The sequence below is a fragment of the Mustelus asterias genome, chromosome 3 (genome assembly GCF_964213995.1).
Source record: "Mustelus asterias chromosome 3, sMusAst1.hap1.1, whole genome shotgun sequence".
NCBI lineage: Eukaryota > Metazoa > Chordata > Chondrichthyes > Carcharhiniformes > Triakidae > Mustelus > Mustelus asterias.
The window spans coordinates 22,679,204-22,695,560 of NC_135803.1; the positions used below are offsets into that span (position 1 = coordinate 22,679,204).

The 16,357-nt window shown below is 43.6% G+C and overlaps 1 protein-coding gene across 1 annotated transcript; it reads left to right on the forward strand.

Annotated features, from left to right (window-relative positions):
• Positions 1-2,792: 2,792 nt before the first annotated feature.
• On the forward strand, positions 2,793-16,112 carry LOC144487892 (zinc finger protein 639-like). The gene is made up of 3 exons (XM_078205945.1): positions 2,793-3,079; positions 5,194-5,265; positions 11,066-16,112. Exons 1-3 carry the CDS (start codon positions 3,022-3,024, stop codon positions 12,220-12,222), a joined length of 1,287 nt encoding a protein of 428 aa, XP_078062071.1. The 5' UTR covers positions 2,793-3,021; the 3' UTR covers positions 12,223-16,112.
• Positions 16,113-16,357: the final 245 nt, after the last annotated feature.

Here is a 16,357-nt window from a genome sequence, read left to right on the forward strand (position 1 = left end):
GGGGGTTACTGATAATGTGACATAAATCCAACATCCCGGTTTAGGCCATCCTCATGTGTGCGGAACTTGGCTATCAGTTTCTGCTCAGCGACCCTGCGCTGTCGTGTGTCGTGAAGGCCGCCTTGGAGAACGCTTACCTGAAGATCAGAAGCTGAATGCCCGTGACTGCTGAAGTGCTCCCCAACAGGAAGAGAACAGTCTTGCCTGGTGATTGTTGAGCGGGCAGGCTGTCCTGTCTGTCCTTTCTGGAGACAATACACATCTCTTTAACCTGTGCTTAATGCTCCCTCCACTCACATTGTATCTTTAAGATCTGGTTGGTTGTAGGGATTCGCATTCTAATCAGTATTCTGTAACTTGATTTTGTGTCTCTGTGCACTGTTTGAGAGCACATTTCCATTCAATTTGACGAAGGAGCAGCGCTCTGAAAGCTAATGGTATTTGCTACCAAATAAACCTGTTGGACTTTAACCTGGTGTTATTAAAACTCTTACTCATTACACAGGACCAGATCTAGGATAGCTTGCTCCATCATAGGTTCCATTACATACTGTTCAAGGAAGCTATCGTGGATACATTGTATGAACTCCTCCTCAAGACTGCCTTGACTGACCTGGTTTGACCAATTGATATGTAGATTAAAATCCCCCATGATAATTGCTCTATCATTTTTACATGCATCAATTATTTCTTTGTTTATTTCTCGCCTCACCATGATGTCATTATTTGGTGGCCTATAGACTGCCTCAGTGACTTTTCTCCTTACTATTTCTAATTTCCACCCAAATGGATTCAACCTTTTTTTTCATAGAACCTATATCACCTCTCACTAACGCCCTGATGTCATCCTTAAATATCAGAGTTACACCTTACCTTCCTATCGGTCCCTCCAAACAGTCTGATACCTCTGAATATTTAACTTCCAGTCATGACCATCCAGCAGCCATGTCTCTATAATGGCCACCAAATCATTCTCATTCGCAATGACTTGTACTGTCAACTCAATTACCTTGTTTCGAATGCTACGAGCATTCAGATAAAGTGCCCTTATGCTAGTTTTTATACCTTCTTTTTGAATTCTAACACTTCCATTAATAACATCGCCTGAGTTCCCCTTCCTTTTAACTTTTTTCCTGATTTTTGATGTAGTTGGAACCTTCTCCCCACATTTTGTCCTTGCTCCTTCCTTCTCAGGCTCCTTACATAGCTTCCCATTCCCCTGGCATATTAGTTTAAACCCTTCCCAACCTCTCGAGCAAACAGTCCCCCTAGGACATCAGTCCCAGTCCTGCCCAGGTGTAACCCATCTAATTTGTACAGATCCCACCTCCCCCAGAACCAGTCCCAATGTCCCAGGAATCTGAAACCCTCCCCCTGACACCATCTCTTCAGCCATGTATTTATCCGATATGTCCTGTCATTTCTACTCTGACTAGCCCGTGGCACCGGTAGTAATCCTGAGATCATTACCTTTGAGGTCCGATTTCTTAACTTTCTTCCTAGCTCCCTGTATTCTGCTTTTAGGACCTCATCCCTTTTTTTACCTCTGTCATTTGTACCAACGTGTACTACAACCACTGGCTGTTCGCCCTCACCCTTCAGAATGTCCTGCAGCTGTTCCAAAACATCCTTGACTCTAGCACCAGGGAGGCAACATACTATCCTGGAGTCTCGTTTGCGGCCACAAATGCCTGTCTATTCCCCTTACAATTGAATCCCCTATAACTATTGCACTAGCACACTTTTTACCCCTCCCCTCTGCAGCAGAACCAACTGTGGTGCAACGAGTTTGGCTGCTGTTGCTTTCCCTGGAAAGGTCATTTCTCTCAACCCGTATATCTGTTTTGCAGGGGAATGGCCTCAGGAGATTTCTGCACTACCTGCCTATCTCTCTTGCTCTGTCTGGTGGTCACCTATTCCCTTCTGGCCTGCGGAGTCTGAGACTGCGGTGTGACCACCTGTCTATACGTGCTAACCACGATACTCTCTGACTCGTGGATGCTCCACAATGTCTCCAGCAGCTGCGCCAGCTCTGAAACTCGAGCTTCCAGGAGCTGTAGCCGGAGACACTTCCTACACACATGCTGACCCAGGGGAACTGCAACGGTCCCCAGCCTGCCACATGGAGCAAGAGGAGCAAACCACAGTTTGGAGCTCTCCTGTCATGTCTTACCCCTTTGAATTAAACTTTTGAAAGATGTTTTGTTTCAGATTACATCCAATTTTCTAGGGCCCTTCTTTCCTGCCCCTTGTTACTACCGTATATAACCTTTTCAAACTATAAACCACAGAAATTACACAGAAACACTATTGTAGTGTACAACAACAACTACAATGCCAAGAGCAAAAAGAAAAAATCTTTTTGTGCTAAACACTGTGCCACCGTGCTGCCTGCACCAACTGACTCAGGAACAGCTGGCTGCTTCCCTGCTGGACCTACTTTATGTTAAGTTGATCTTTCTCTACACCCTAGCTATGACTGCAACACTATATCCTGCACCCTCTCCTTTCCTTCCCCCCTATGTACTCTATGTTGTCTATATCGTGTGCAAGAAACAATACTTTTCACTGTATCCCAATAGATGTGGCAGTAATAAACAAAATCAAAAATCAAACGGGGGCTGGCTTTTGTGAACCTTGTGCACAAAATGACCATGACCAATGACCAGGGTATGCAGTGAAGCCTTCGGCGCTTTGAAGCTGATTTGGAAAATAGGGACGCCCCCTCTGCGCGCGCAGCGGGAACCCGGCAGGGAAGTGGCGTTGACGTCACCCGGTTAGGGAGCATCTCCATTTGTGAGCGAGTGAGGAGCGAATCAAAGGAGCAGAGGGAGCGGGGCTGGGGTAAAGGGTGCCTGCTAGGCCGACTGCCGACTGCCCTATCCCGGGGTGGAGATTAGGCCTTTCCTGCTGCTTCATTCACGGGCAGAGAAGCCGGGCCGCCGCACCGTAAGCTTCAGGCCGCAGGGACCGGGCCGAAAGACTCCCTCCAGCCGGGGCCAGGCCCGGGTCAGGGCCACCATGAGTGGGAATGGCAAAAGGAAGAGAAGGAAAAGCCTAAACCCTTCGCGTTACTCAGGTAATAAAGACCGAGTGTTGTAGAAAAGAGGGGAGAGCCTTTAAACAGAGTTACACAGAAACTGGTCAACATACAGTGCTGGGCAGGGGTCTAACATTGACCATATAACTGGACAGGGGGATAAAACTGACCACATAACCAGGCAGGGGGATAAAACTGACCACATAACTGGGCAGAGGTCTAACATTGACCATATAACTGGGCAGGGGTATAAAACTGACCATGTAAGTGGGTAGGGGTATTACACTGACCACACAACTGGGCAGGGGTATTAAACTGACCAGATAATTGGGTGGGAGTATAAACTGACCACGTAACTGGGCAGGGGTATAAAACTGACCACATTATTGGGCAGGGGGTCTAAAACTGACCACGTAACTGGGCAGGGGTCTAACGCTGAGCAAATAACTGGGCAGGGGTATAAAACTGGCCAGATAACTGGGCGGGGATCTAATACTTACCAGATAACTGGACAGGTGTGCATTTTTAATTGGTTACTTGAATTATTGCATTCATGTTTGCTCTTTGGATTTTTTCCATTTTTGCTTGCGTTTGGGTAACACGAGATTCCTCCCCCACTATTAAGACAATATTATACCATCTGCCGTTCCACCTGCAATGGCAGATGGTGCAGGTCGTCAGTTTAATGTCTCATCCAAAAGATGGTACCACTGACAATGCAGCAGTCCCCAACTACTGCACTAGAAGCAATAGCCAGTACTATGTGCTCAAGTCTGTTCTTTATTCATAGTGAAAGCTAAGTGAATCACTTCTGCATGTTTTTAATGGTCCTGATGGTCAGAACTGTGCTGCAACCTAACCAATGATTTGTAGAGGTTAGTATTGCTTTGCCTACATTAATACTGCAAAGACGTTACTGTGAAAATCCCCTAGTTGCCACACTCTGGCGCCTGTTCGGGTACACTAAGGGAGAATTTAGCATGGCCAATGCACCTAACCACGTTTTTCAGATTGTGGGAGGAAATCAGAGCACCCAAAGGAAACCCATGCAGACATGGGGGGAACGTGGTCCCAAGCTGGGAATCGAACCCGGATCCCTGGTGCTGTGAGGCAACAATGCTAACCATTGTGCCAGCTTGCCACCCATATTTGTATGCTATCTTTGATTTGATATTAGTTTACATTGAAAAGTATTGTTTCTTGCACACTAAACAAAGCACACCGTACATAAGAGAAGGAAAGGAGAGAGTGCAGAATGTAGTGTTACAGTCATAGCTTGGGTGTAGAGAAAGATCCGCTTAATATGAGGTAGGCCCATTCAAAGGTCTGATAAAGTTAAAGTTTATTTATTTGTCACACGTAGGCTTACGTTAACACTGCAATGAAGTTACTGTGAAAATCCCCTAGTCGCCACACTCTGGCGCCTGTTCGAGTACACTGAGGGAGAATTTAGCATGGTCAGTGCACCTAACCAACACGTCTTTCGGACTGTGGGAGGAAACCGGAGCACCCGGAGGAAACCCACGCAGACACAGGGAGAATGTGCAGACTCCACACACAGACCCTAACCCAAGCCGGCAATTGAACCTTGGTCCCTGGCACTGTGAGGCAGCAGTGCTAACCAGTGTGCCACCGTGCTGCCCCGATGGCAGCAGGGAAGAAGCTGTTCTTGAGTTGGTTGGCACGTGTCTTCAGACTTTTATATCAATGTGCCTTTTGCATCGCCCAGTATCTCACTTGGTAGTGCTGGATGCAAACACTGTGCACTATATTTGTTAATATTATAGGTGAATGGAGGTCAGGAAGTTCGTGATAAATCAATCATTTCAGGAAGCCATCCAATTTGATCTTGCATTCCTCTTGCAGCCAGTGGCATTGATAGAGCCTTATGAGCAGATACATTTACTTACTTTGGGGAATGACCAATATTTCGAGCAAGTCTGAGGTACTCTTCTAGTGCCATCCAGGTTCACACGGAGAACTGCTACTCTAGCAAATGGCAGAAGCATTGACCCACGTGTGTGTCCTTGCCTCCAGGAAAGCAAAGACAAGGAAGAGATTTGTTAGTCTGTCTCTTTCCCATACAATCATAGAATGGTTCCCTGAAATGTTATGGTGAGATTCATCCTCTAAGTGTCCTTGTTGCCTTGTAGGGTCTGACTCCACAGTTGAAGATGAGGAAGAAAACAATCCTGAACACTGTAACAGCTCAAGCGATTCACAAGGTTGGTTAAATTTGTTTACGAGGAATGCTTGCATCTGTAAGTGTTACCTTGTGTTTATCCGCGAAGATTAAGTCCATAAGACATAGTAGCAGAGTTGGGCCACTCGGCCCATCGGGTCTGCTCCACCATTCAATCATGGTTGATGTTTTTCTCATCCCTATTCTCCTGCCTTTTCCCCTTAACCCCTTATTAATCAAGAACCCATCTATCTCTGTCTTAAAGACACTCTGACCTGGCCTCCACAGTCTTCTGCAGCAAAGAGTTCTACAGATTCACCACTCTCTGGCTGAAGAAATTCCTCCTCATCTCTGTTTTAAAGGATCGTCCCTTTAGCCTGACGTTGTGCCCTCTGCTTCTAGTTTTTCCTATTTGTGGAAACATCCTGTCCACGTCCACTCTTTCCAGGCCTCGCAGTATCCTGTAAGTTTCAATAAGATCCCCCCTCATCCTTCTAAACTCCAACGAGTACAGACCCAGAGTCCTCAACCGTTCCTCATACGACAAGCTCTTCATTCCAGGGATCATTCTTGTGAGTCACCTCTGCTTTTCAAGGCCAGCACATCCTTCCTTCGATATAGGGCCCAAAACTGCTCACAATACTCCAAATGGGGCCTGACCAAAGCCTTATACAGCCTCAGAAGTACATCCCTGCTCTTGTATTCTAGCCTTCTCGACATGAATGCTAACATTGCATTTGCTTTCCTAACTATCGACTGAACCTGCACGTTAACCTTAAGAGAATCTTGCCAAGTCCCTTTGTGTTTCTGATTTCCTAAGCATTTCCCCATTTCAAAAGTAGTCTATGTCTCCATTCCTCCTTCCAAAGTGCATAACCTCTCATTTTTCCACATTGTATTCCACCTGCCACTTTTTTGCCCATTCTCCTAACCTGTCCAAGTCTTTCTGCAGCCCCCCTGCTTCCTCAATACTACCTGCCCCCCTACATATCTTTGTATCATTTGCAAACTTAGCAACAGCGCCTTCAGTCCCTTAATGTATATTGTGAAAAGTTGTGGCCCCAGCACCAAACCCTGAGGCACACCACTAGTCACCAGCTGCCATCCTGAAAAATACCCCTTTATCCCCACTCTCTGTCTTCTGCCAGTCTGCCAATCCTCTATCCATGCCAGGATCTTACCCTTACCACCATGGGCTCTTAACTTATTTAACAGTCTCCCATGCGGCACCTTGTTAAAGGCCTTTTGGAAATCTAACTTCCTTGTTATCTCCTCAAAGAATCCTAACAGATTTGTCAGACATGACCTCCCCTTGACGAAGCCATGCTGTCTCAGTCCTATTTTATCATGCACTTCCAAGTACTCTGCGATCTCATCTTTAAGAATGGACTCTAAAATCTTGCTAATGACCGAAGTCAGGCTAACCGGCCTATAATTTTTCATCTGCTGCATCCCTCCCTTCTTAAACAGCGGTGTTACATTAGCTACTTTCCAGTCCCCTGGGACTCTCCCTGCCTTCAGTGATTCCTGAAAGATCACCACCAATGCCTCCACAATTTCCTCAGCTATCTCTTTTCGAACCCTGTGGTGTAGTCCATCCGGTCCAGGTGATTTATCCACCTTCAGACCTTTCAGTTTCCCCAGAACCTTCACCTTAGTGACGGCCACTACACTCACCTGTGCCCCCTGATTCTCCTGGAGCTCTGGCGCCCCACTGGTGTTTTCCACTGTGAAGACTGATGCAAAGTAACTATTCAATTCCTCTGCCACTGCTTTGTTTCCTATTATTGCATCTCTAGCCTCATTTTCCAGTGGTCCAAGGCTGTTTTTGCCTCTCTTACCTTTTATATATTGAAAAACACTCTTCCTATTTTAAGACCATAAGACATAGGAGCGGAAGTAAGGCCATTCGGCCCATCGAGTCCACTCCACCATTCAATCATGGTTGATTTCAACTCCATTTACCCGCTCTCTCCCCATAGCCCTTAATTCCTCGAGAAATCAAGAATTGATCAATTTCTGTCTTGAAGACGCTCAACGTCTCGGCCTCCACAGCCCTCTGTGGCAATGAATTCCACAGACCCACCACTCTCTGGCTGAAGAAATTTCTCCTCATCTCTGTTCTAAAGTGACTCCCTTTTATTCTAAGGCTGTGCCCCCGCGTCCTAGTCTCCCCTGTTAATGGAAACAACTTCCCTACGTCCATCCTATCTAAGCCGTTCATTATCTTGTAAGTTTCTATCAGATCTCCCCTCAACCTCCTAAACTCCAATGAATATAATCCCACGATCCTCAGACGTTCATCGTATGTCAGGCCTACCATTCCTGGGATCATCCGTGTGAATCTCCGCTGGACCCGCTCCAGTGCCAGTATGTCCTTCCTGAGGTGTGGGGCCCAAAATTGCTCACAGTACTCCAAATGGGGCCTAACCAGTGCTTTATAAAGCCTCAGAAGTACATCCCTGCTTTTGTATTCCAAGCCTCTTGAGATAAATGACAACATTACATTTGCTTTCTTAATTACGGACTCAACCTGCAAGTTTACCTTTAGAGAATCCTGGACTAGGACTCCCAAGTCCCTTTGCACTTTAGCATTATGAATTTTGTCACCGTTTAGAAAATAGTCCATGCCTCTATTCTTTTTTCCAAAGTGTACAACCTCGCACTTGCCCACGTTGAATTTCATCAGCCACTTCTTGGACCACTCTCCTAAACTGTCTAAATCTTTCTGCAGCCTCCCCACCTCCTCAATACTACCTGCCCCTCCACCTATCTTTGTATCATCGGCAAACTTGGCCAGAATGCTCCCAGTCCCGTCATCTAGATCGTTAATATATAAAGAGAACAGCTGTGGCCCCAACACTGAACCCTGCGGGACACCACTTGTCACCGGTTGCCATTCTGAGAAAGAACCTTTTATCCCAACTCTCTGCCTTCTGTCTGACAGCCAATCGTCAATCCATGTTAGTACCTTGCCTCGAATACCATGGGCCCTTATTTTACTCAGCAGTCTCCCGTGAGGCACCTTGTCAAAGGCCTTTTGGAAGTCAAGATAGATAACATCCATTGGCTCTCCTTGGTCTAACCTATTTGTTATCTCTTCAAAGAACTCTAACAGGTTTGTCAGGCACGACCTCCCCTTACTAAATCCATGCTGACTTGTCTTAATCCGACCCTGCACTTCCAAGAATTTAGAAATCTCATCCTTAACGATGGATTCTAGAATTTTGCCAACAACTGAGGTTAGGCTAATTGGCCTATAATTTTCCATCTTTTTTCTTGTTCCCTTCTTGAACAGTGGGGTTACAACAGCGATTTTCCAATCCTCTGGGACTTTCCCTGACTCCAGTGACTTTTGAAAGATCATAACTAACGCCTCCACTATTTCTTCAGCTATCTCCTTTAGAACTCTAGGATGTAGCCCATCTGGGCCCGGAGATTTATCAATTTTCAGACCTTTTAGTTTCTCTAGCACTTTCTCCTTTGTGATGGCAACCATATTCAACTCTGCCCCCTGACTTTCCTGAATTGTTGGGATATTACTCATGTCTTCTACTGTGAAGACTGACGCAAAGTACTTATTAAGTTCCTCAGCTATTTCCTTGTCTCCCATCACTAGATTACCAGCGTCATTTTGGAGCGGCCCAATGTCTACTTTTGCCTCCCGTTTGTTTTTAATGTATTTAAAGAAACTTTTACTATCATTCCTAATGTTACTGGCTAGCCTACCTTCATATTTGATCCTCTCCTTCCTTATTTCTCTCTTTGTTATCCTCTGTTTGTTTTTATAGCCTTCCCAATCTTCTGACTTCCCACTACTCTTTGCCACATTATAGGCTCTCTCTTTTGCCTTGATGCATTCCCTGACTTCCTTTGTCAGCCATGGCTGCCTAATCCCCCCTCTGATAACCTTTCTTTTGTTTGGGATGAACCTCTGCACTGTGTCCTCAATTACTCCCAGAAACTCCTGCCATTGCTGTTCTACTGTCTTTCCCATTAGGCTCTGCTTCCAGTCGATTTTTGTCAGTTCCTCCCTCATGCGCCTGTAATTACCTTTATTTAACTGTAGAACCTTCACATCTGATTCTGCCTTCCTTCTTTCAAATTGCAGACTGAATTCTACCATATTATGATCACTGCTTCCTAAGTGTTCCCTTACTTTAAGATCTTTTATCACGTCTGGCTCATTACATAACACTAAGTCCAGAATAGCCTATTTTCTTTTATATTACTAGCTAGCTTACATTCATATTTCATTTTCTCCCCCCTTATTGCTTTTTCGTTGTCCTCTGCTCACTTTCAAAGGCTTCCCAATCCACTGGCTTCCCACTAATCCTTGCCACTTTGTATGCTTTTTCTTTTGCTTTTATGCTGTCCTTGAGTTCTCTCGTCAGCCATGGATGCCTCGTCCTCCCCTCAGCATGTTTCCTCCTCCTTGGGATGAATTTCTATTGTGCCTCCCAAATAACTCTCAAAAACCCCTGCCATTGCTGTTCCACTGTCTTCCCTGCTAGGCTCCCTTTCCAGTCAACACTGGCCAGCTCCTCCCTCATGTCTTTGCAGTTAACTTCATTTAACTGTAATACCATTACATCTGATTCCAGCTTCTCCTTCTCAAACTGCAGGGTAAATTCTATCATATTGTGGTCACTGCTCCCTAAGGGTTCCTTCACCTTAAGTTCCCTAATCAAGTCTGCCTCATTACACATCACCCAATCCAGAATTGCCTGTTCCCTAGTACGCTCTGTCACAAGCTGCTCCAAAAAAAATCTTAGACATTCCACAAATTCCTTTCCTTGGGATCCACTACCTACCTGATTTTCTCAGTCCACCTGCATATTGAAGTCCCCCATGATTATTGTAATATTGCCTTTTCTATCTCCTGATTTATTTTCTGCCCCACATCCTGACTACTGCTAGGGGACCTGTACATAACTCCCATCAGGGTCTTTTTACCTTTGCGATTCCTCAACTCTACCCACAAAGATTCTATGCCTTCTGATCCTATATCACTTCTTGCTATCGATTTAACCTCATTCCTTACTAACAATGCAACCCTGCCCCCTTTGCCCATCTGCCTATCCTTCCGAAAGGACACATATCCTTGGATATTTAGATCCCAGCCCTCCCTTGCAGCCAGGTTGAAATTAAGCACTCAGTCACTAAACGTAATATTTATCTCTCAAATGTTGGTGGTCTGAGTTGGATTTTTTTAAACTCAATTGTTTCTTAACTGCAACATTTTTGGGAGGACCAATTATTGATGATGATGTTAACCTGTCCCATAAATTCAAAGAAAGCTCCTTGGAGATTACTCTTTTTTTCTGTTGATTTGCTCCCCTTCTCACTTCCCCCACATTTTTCTCCCCATACCTTCTCCTTAAAGCACTGGCGGTACAGTTCCAACATTGCTGGTAGCTCGCTGCATCTTTACCCAAATGACCATTCTTGGCCTGGACAGTGATGGGGGTGTGGGTGATGGGGATTAAGTTTGCATCGGGAGCAGAAGTATTGTTCTAGATCGACTGCCATTATCCAAGCCACGTGACTTTCAATAATCAAAACAGTAATTGCTGGAAAAATCAGATCTGGCAGCATCTGTGGAAAGAGAAACAGAGTTAATGTTTCAAGTCCAATATTCAAGTCCCTTCTTTGAAACTGTGATTTCCATTTGTGTTTGAACTTTATCTTTATCCCACGCCCTCATGACCAGAGACTGACATTTATGGGGAGGGAACGTTTGAAATTTGTATTCTCAAAAGCTAGGAGAGGAGAAAATATGGTAGTTTAAGAGTAGCTTAAATGTATCAATGTACTGTTTTAAAGTTACTTTCTCTTTCCAGACCTTTGCATGACAGTGAGACCAATAAACTCTGTTTTGAAAGGAACTAGCAAGAGGCAGTGTGGGTTTGATAACTGGAGCCCTTTTAATGACCAGGAGAGCAAATTTAACACGTACCATCCCGATCAAGAAGTTTCAACCGCCATCAAACACCAAGACGATACAACGGAAAGTTCAGTTAGTGATGGCTCGGAGAGACGGGCCAAATCTCCTTGCTCGACAGTTCTTTATCAACATAAGTGGCCTCTGCGAAAACAGTCTTGTGATGGGCTCTACAGCTGCGAGCACTGTGACTTCAACAGCAAGTACCCTCTGGAGCTGAAGCAGCATGTTATTCTCAGGCACACGGACACTCTGCCCAACATCTGTCCAGTTTGTAAACGTGAATTCCTAACGTACAATCTGCTCCACAAGCACTTGCAGGTCCATGAGACAGAAGAGCCCAATGCCTGTCAGCTGTGCAGTTACAGCGCTGAGAACCCGAAGGAGCTTGAATTGCACGTGGCCGATGTCCACAGCACTGAGTATCTGTACTGGTGTGAGCAGTGCAACATTCACTTCTGCAGCACCAGTGAGCTCCACCTTCACTTGCAGCAGCACGACGGCGATGAGCAGTACCTCTGCCAGTTTTGTGAGTACGGCACAGATGATGCTGCTGAGCTGCACAGCCACGTTCTTGCTGAACATGCGTACAGCCTGATGGAGATGAACGACAGCGCCGAGGATGGACTCCCGGGACCAGCGGGCTTTATGAGTAAAGTGAGCTTCGACCGGGAGAGAAACTTCTTTATCTGTCAGTCGTGTGGCTACAGAAGCCGGTTGTACGGTAACGTCAACCGACATGTGGCAATTGAGCATGCGCGGTTCTTTCCGTATGTGTGTGACGATTGTGGGAAAGGGTTTTGCAACACAGTGGAATATAACAAACATTTGAACTTGCACTCATCTCAGGAGATCTACTTGTGTCAGTACTGTGATTACTCTACTGAGCAAATTGCAAGCCTCCGAGCGCACATAGACATGAGCCATACTGCAGCCCTTCCATACAAATGTGAGATGTGCATGTTGAGATTTGCGAGTGACAGTGACCTCATGTGGCATCTTGCGAAACACAAACAGAACAATGAATTGCTGTGGTATCAGGGGTATGAGTATTAAACAACATCATTTCAACTTGGTTCTGTGGCTGTATCTGTAGAATTTCAAAAGTGTGAGAAAGTAGATGCATTTCTTTTGTTTATTATTTGGAGGATGTTCCTGTGGATGTTTCCATGTAAATCCCGACAAGCCTCTTTGACTACCAGATAATCCGTGATGGCTTAATTTAAAAGAGTGGAGGATTTTCTATTGATTTTTAATTTTGCTGACGGTAGCACATTATATAACAGCTGAGAACAATGGAAGAGAGCGTCCCAAATTCCAGCCGGTCACAAGTGCAAACATTATAAGCTACAGATTGTGAACTGTGACTGTAAATGGAGAACTGTAAAAGAACAGTCTGTGTCCTAATGCCTGAAAAGTAAATCAGCTAAAGGCAGAGTTTCCACTTTGGCTGTGATCGCTAATCCATGCACAAATAATGGCCAAAATCAAACTAGATTTCAGATGTGCTTTTTTAAAAATTTCTTCCCATTTTCCATCCAAACTCATTAGTATGTCACCGAACACAAACACCCGCCATGCACCAGCTCAACTGGGCAGCTTTTTAGAAACTGTTTTGAAACCTAAAAAATATCCTTGATCTAGTTAAATAGTAACCAGGTGAAATTTGATCAGTATAGCTGAAAATGGATTCATCACAGAAAATAAGCGTTTTAACCTAGTCCACCACCTGTGGTTAACCTGCATTTCGAGTAACTGCAATTCACAGAAAAAAACATATATTTGCTGGTTAAAATGGTCAGTTTCTTAGTTTAAAAATTTATACGAAAGCTTTTTAAAATATCCCCATTAGTGTCCTTGCAACCAAAGGACCAGTTTAAATTTAAGAGCTTCCTTGAAAGTTGATAATCTTTGATTTGATTAATTATTGTCACATGTATTGGTATACAGTGAAAAGTATTGTTTCTTGCGCGCTATACAGACAAAGCATACCGTTCATAGAGAAGGAAACGAGAGAGTGCAGAATGCACAATTAGCAGACATTCATACGGATGAATCATTCGAACTGGAGGCATCTCAGTTCTGTGGGCTGGACCAGCCGACTAGCACAATGTTTTGTAAACTAGCACAGAAGAGGTGGCACAGTGGTTAGCACTGCTACCTCACAGCGCCAGGGGCCCAGGTTCGATTCCCAGCTTGGCTCACTGTCTGTGTGGAGTCTGTACATTCTCCCCGTGTCTGCGTGGGTTTCCTCCGGGTGCACCGGCTTCCCCTCTCAGTCCAAAAGATGTGCTGGTAAGGTGTATTGGCCATGCTAAATTCCCCCTCAGTGTACTCGAACAAGCGCCGGAGTGTGGTAACTAGGGAGTTTTCACAGTAACTTCATTGCAGTGTTAATGTAAGCCTACTTGTGACACAAATAAATAAATAAGATTGGGGAAATTTAATTTGCAATTAAAGTTTTGTGATATTTGAGCGAATTGCAGAGTAAGGTTAGCACAGCCAAATGGAAACTCCAAACCTTTCTATAAAATCATTGGGTCTTTTGCAGCTTATTTTCTAATCTCTCTTTGGCCTTGCAATGGGAAGCCAGGGTATTTAAAGGTTGTAGTTGTCGCGTAGGTGAGAGGAGAAGAAGAGAATGTAAGGGGAAGAGGAGAAACTTATGCATCTCTCAGATCAATGGAGCTGCATGTGTCACCTACAGGCTGGACGAGTTGAGTATTGGGAGAACGCCATATACTTTTGGAAAAATTACAGAATAAAATTAAAATTGAATGTGTTGCAGCAAAAGATTAATATCTGGGGGGGAGGATATCTGATACCTTATTGCAAAAAGTTGATTATTCAGACACAACAATGCTGTTCTTTCTAGGGCTTCATTACATTAAAGTTGGTTAGCAATGGACCAATGACTTGCAATTTTTCTGCTTATCAGTGTAAATATAAAAAGGTGCTTCCTTCAAATAAATCCGCTATGTCAGAGTGCAGCTGAAGTTGGATGGATGTGATGGTCAATGTATATACACCGAAGATGGTTTTTGTAGCTGAGTGTCTCCCACTTTAGCGACTTCATGGGTATCACCTTAGCCCACTGAGATTGGCTTCACTGGCATATCCTGTAATTCACTGACTGTCGTTTAGTATTTATTCTGAAGATAACCGGACCATAGGGTGTAGTGCAGTATGACGGATCTCAAACCAGCTTTTTATGAAAGCAGTTTGGGCAAAAATTCACTCCCTTTTCTATAATGTATATTGGTATGATTAAGTAGGCTGTATAGAGCTGATTGTGCTAAAGATCGTGTCGTGTGATGGAGTAAGTGACATCAATTTTGAAACTTAAAATAAACTTTGCCAGCTGAGTTGGAAATTATGTTTACCTTGTTTCATTATACTCAGTGTGGTTGCATTCCTATATGCTCAATTAATGAGCAAAATGTACCTTGAGGTTCTCTTTTTTAATTTCTGATGAAAAGTGTCTTTTAATATTTACCTTGTGCATAGAAATACTGCTTAATATACACACATTAATTGTACATTTGATTGAACTGAATAGAATGATGTATTACCAATCACGGTGTAAAATTGGGCATAAAAGGGTTTTGTTTTCAGTTGAATAAAATGTGGGGCAGAGAGATCCATAATGTCATTTAGAATATTGTTTTCACTGCTAACACCTGGGATTAGGCCAGCGAATGACCTACTAACTGCGGGAGGTTTTGGAAGAGTCTTATCCAATCCCCAGAACGCCGCTGCACCAATCAAATCTCAACTTTTAGCACCTAATTGGCAGTCTAACAAAGAGGCTACAAGAGTGACTGGAATGCAACATGGAAATGTCAACTCCAGGTCCTGTACAGAAGCTTTGTTGAGATTGAGAATTGGCTTAAGGCCATCACTCAGGAGAAAATATTTGTTGTTTGTGCTTACCAAGGTAAATTATGTCACTAAGTTCACCAAATCAAACATTTAATCCATGGATTTTAATTTCTACATTAAGGCATTGCTGAATATTAATTGGAAACACTTCTAAACAATTGAAAACTTTTTTTTACAGTTTAAACATGATCTAATTAGTCAAATATTCATTGTTTTGTCAGAATGAGATTGATTACACCTGTGAACACTTAAACGAAGTATCAACTTATTTATATTTAAAGGGTTGAGGGAATAAAACCTTAACTGATATTCAACTGTAATAAAACCAACAAAGAAGGACAGGATGTTGTTTGATAATACCATAATATCTAACGTTTTGATTGGAGTGAAACGATGCAGTGAATTCTCTGGCAACAAGTCTGTGACCCTTGCCCCTAACCTAGAGTTTCAGAAGATTTCAAATTGTGCTCGTTGCAAGTGCAGATTTTATTGCCAAGTATAATCTTTGTCTTAACTGTTTGAAAATGTACCCATCTGTTATACAAACCATAAAGGAGTTACATAAAGCTTCACGCAAATGATGCAGAAATTTACTGGTAACTTTACACAGATTCCTGTAGAATCCCAGAGGGCAAAATCGTTGCGAAAATAGCATTTAAAGATATCTTTAAAATATTTGACAAATGAAATATTTAAGGTAACTTATACGTGCAACGCGACTTGTTGCAGTTTATAGAGGTCTACAGCATGGAAACAGGCCCTTCGGCCCAACTTGTCCATGCCGTCCAGTTACTTAATGTTTAACAAGTAACTTTATTTGCTTAATTTTTGTACACCTCAGGTTTTGATGGAATTCTCATGTTTTAAACAAATGGAGAAAACAATTGCATTCTTGTAACGTTACACAGCACTCTATAAAAGTAACTGACAGAAAAGTGGTGGACTGTATAACGGAAATATTTTCAGACATTTGAAGTGTGAACAGAAAGTAATGTTATACTTGTTATGCAAACTAGAACTGTATTATAAGATCATGGTATTAAAATGTAATTTTTGCACTTTGACATCATTCTTTGTTTTCATTACTGCAATCCACTTAAAAGTCTTGGTTTGCGGTAGACGCTTGCTGAGAAGCAGAGAGAAAGTTTGAATCGTTCATGATCGTGACCTGGGTGATTCCGGTTCAAAATGCACGGATACGTCTTTCCAGTGAGATTAGGATTAGGCTCAATTATGATTGGCAACATAACACATGCTGGCACTCGCTGTCGAGACTTCAATGTGAATAATGGCCACATGTTGGGCCTCC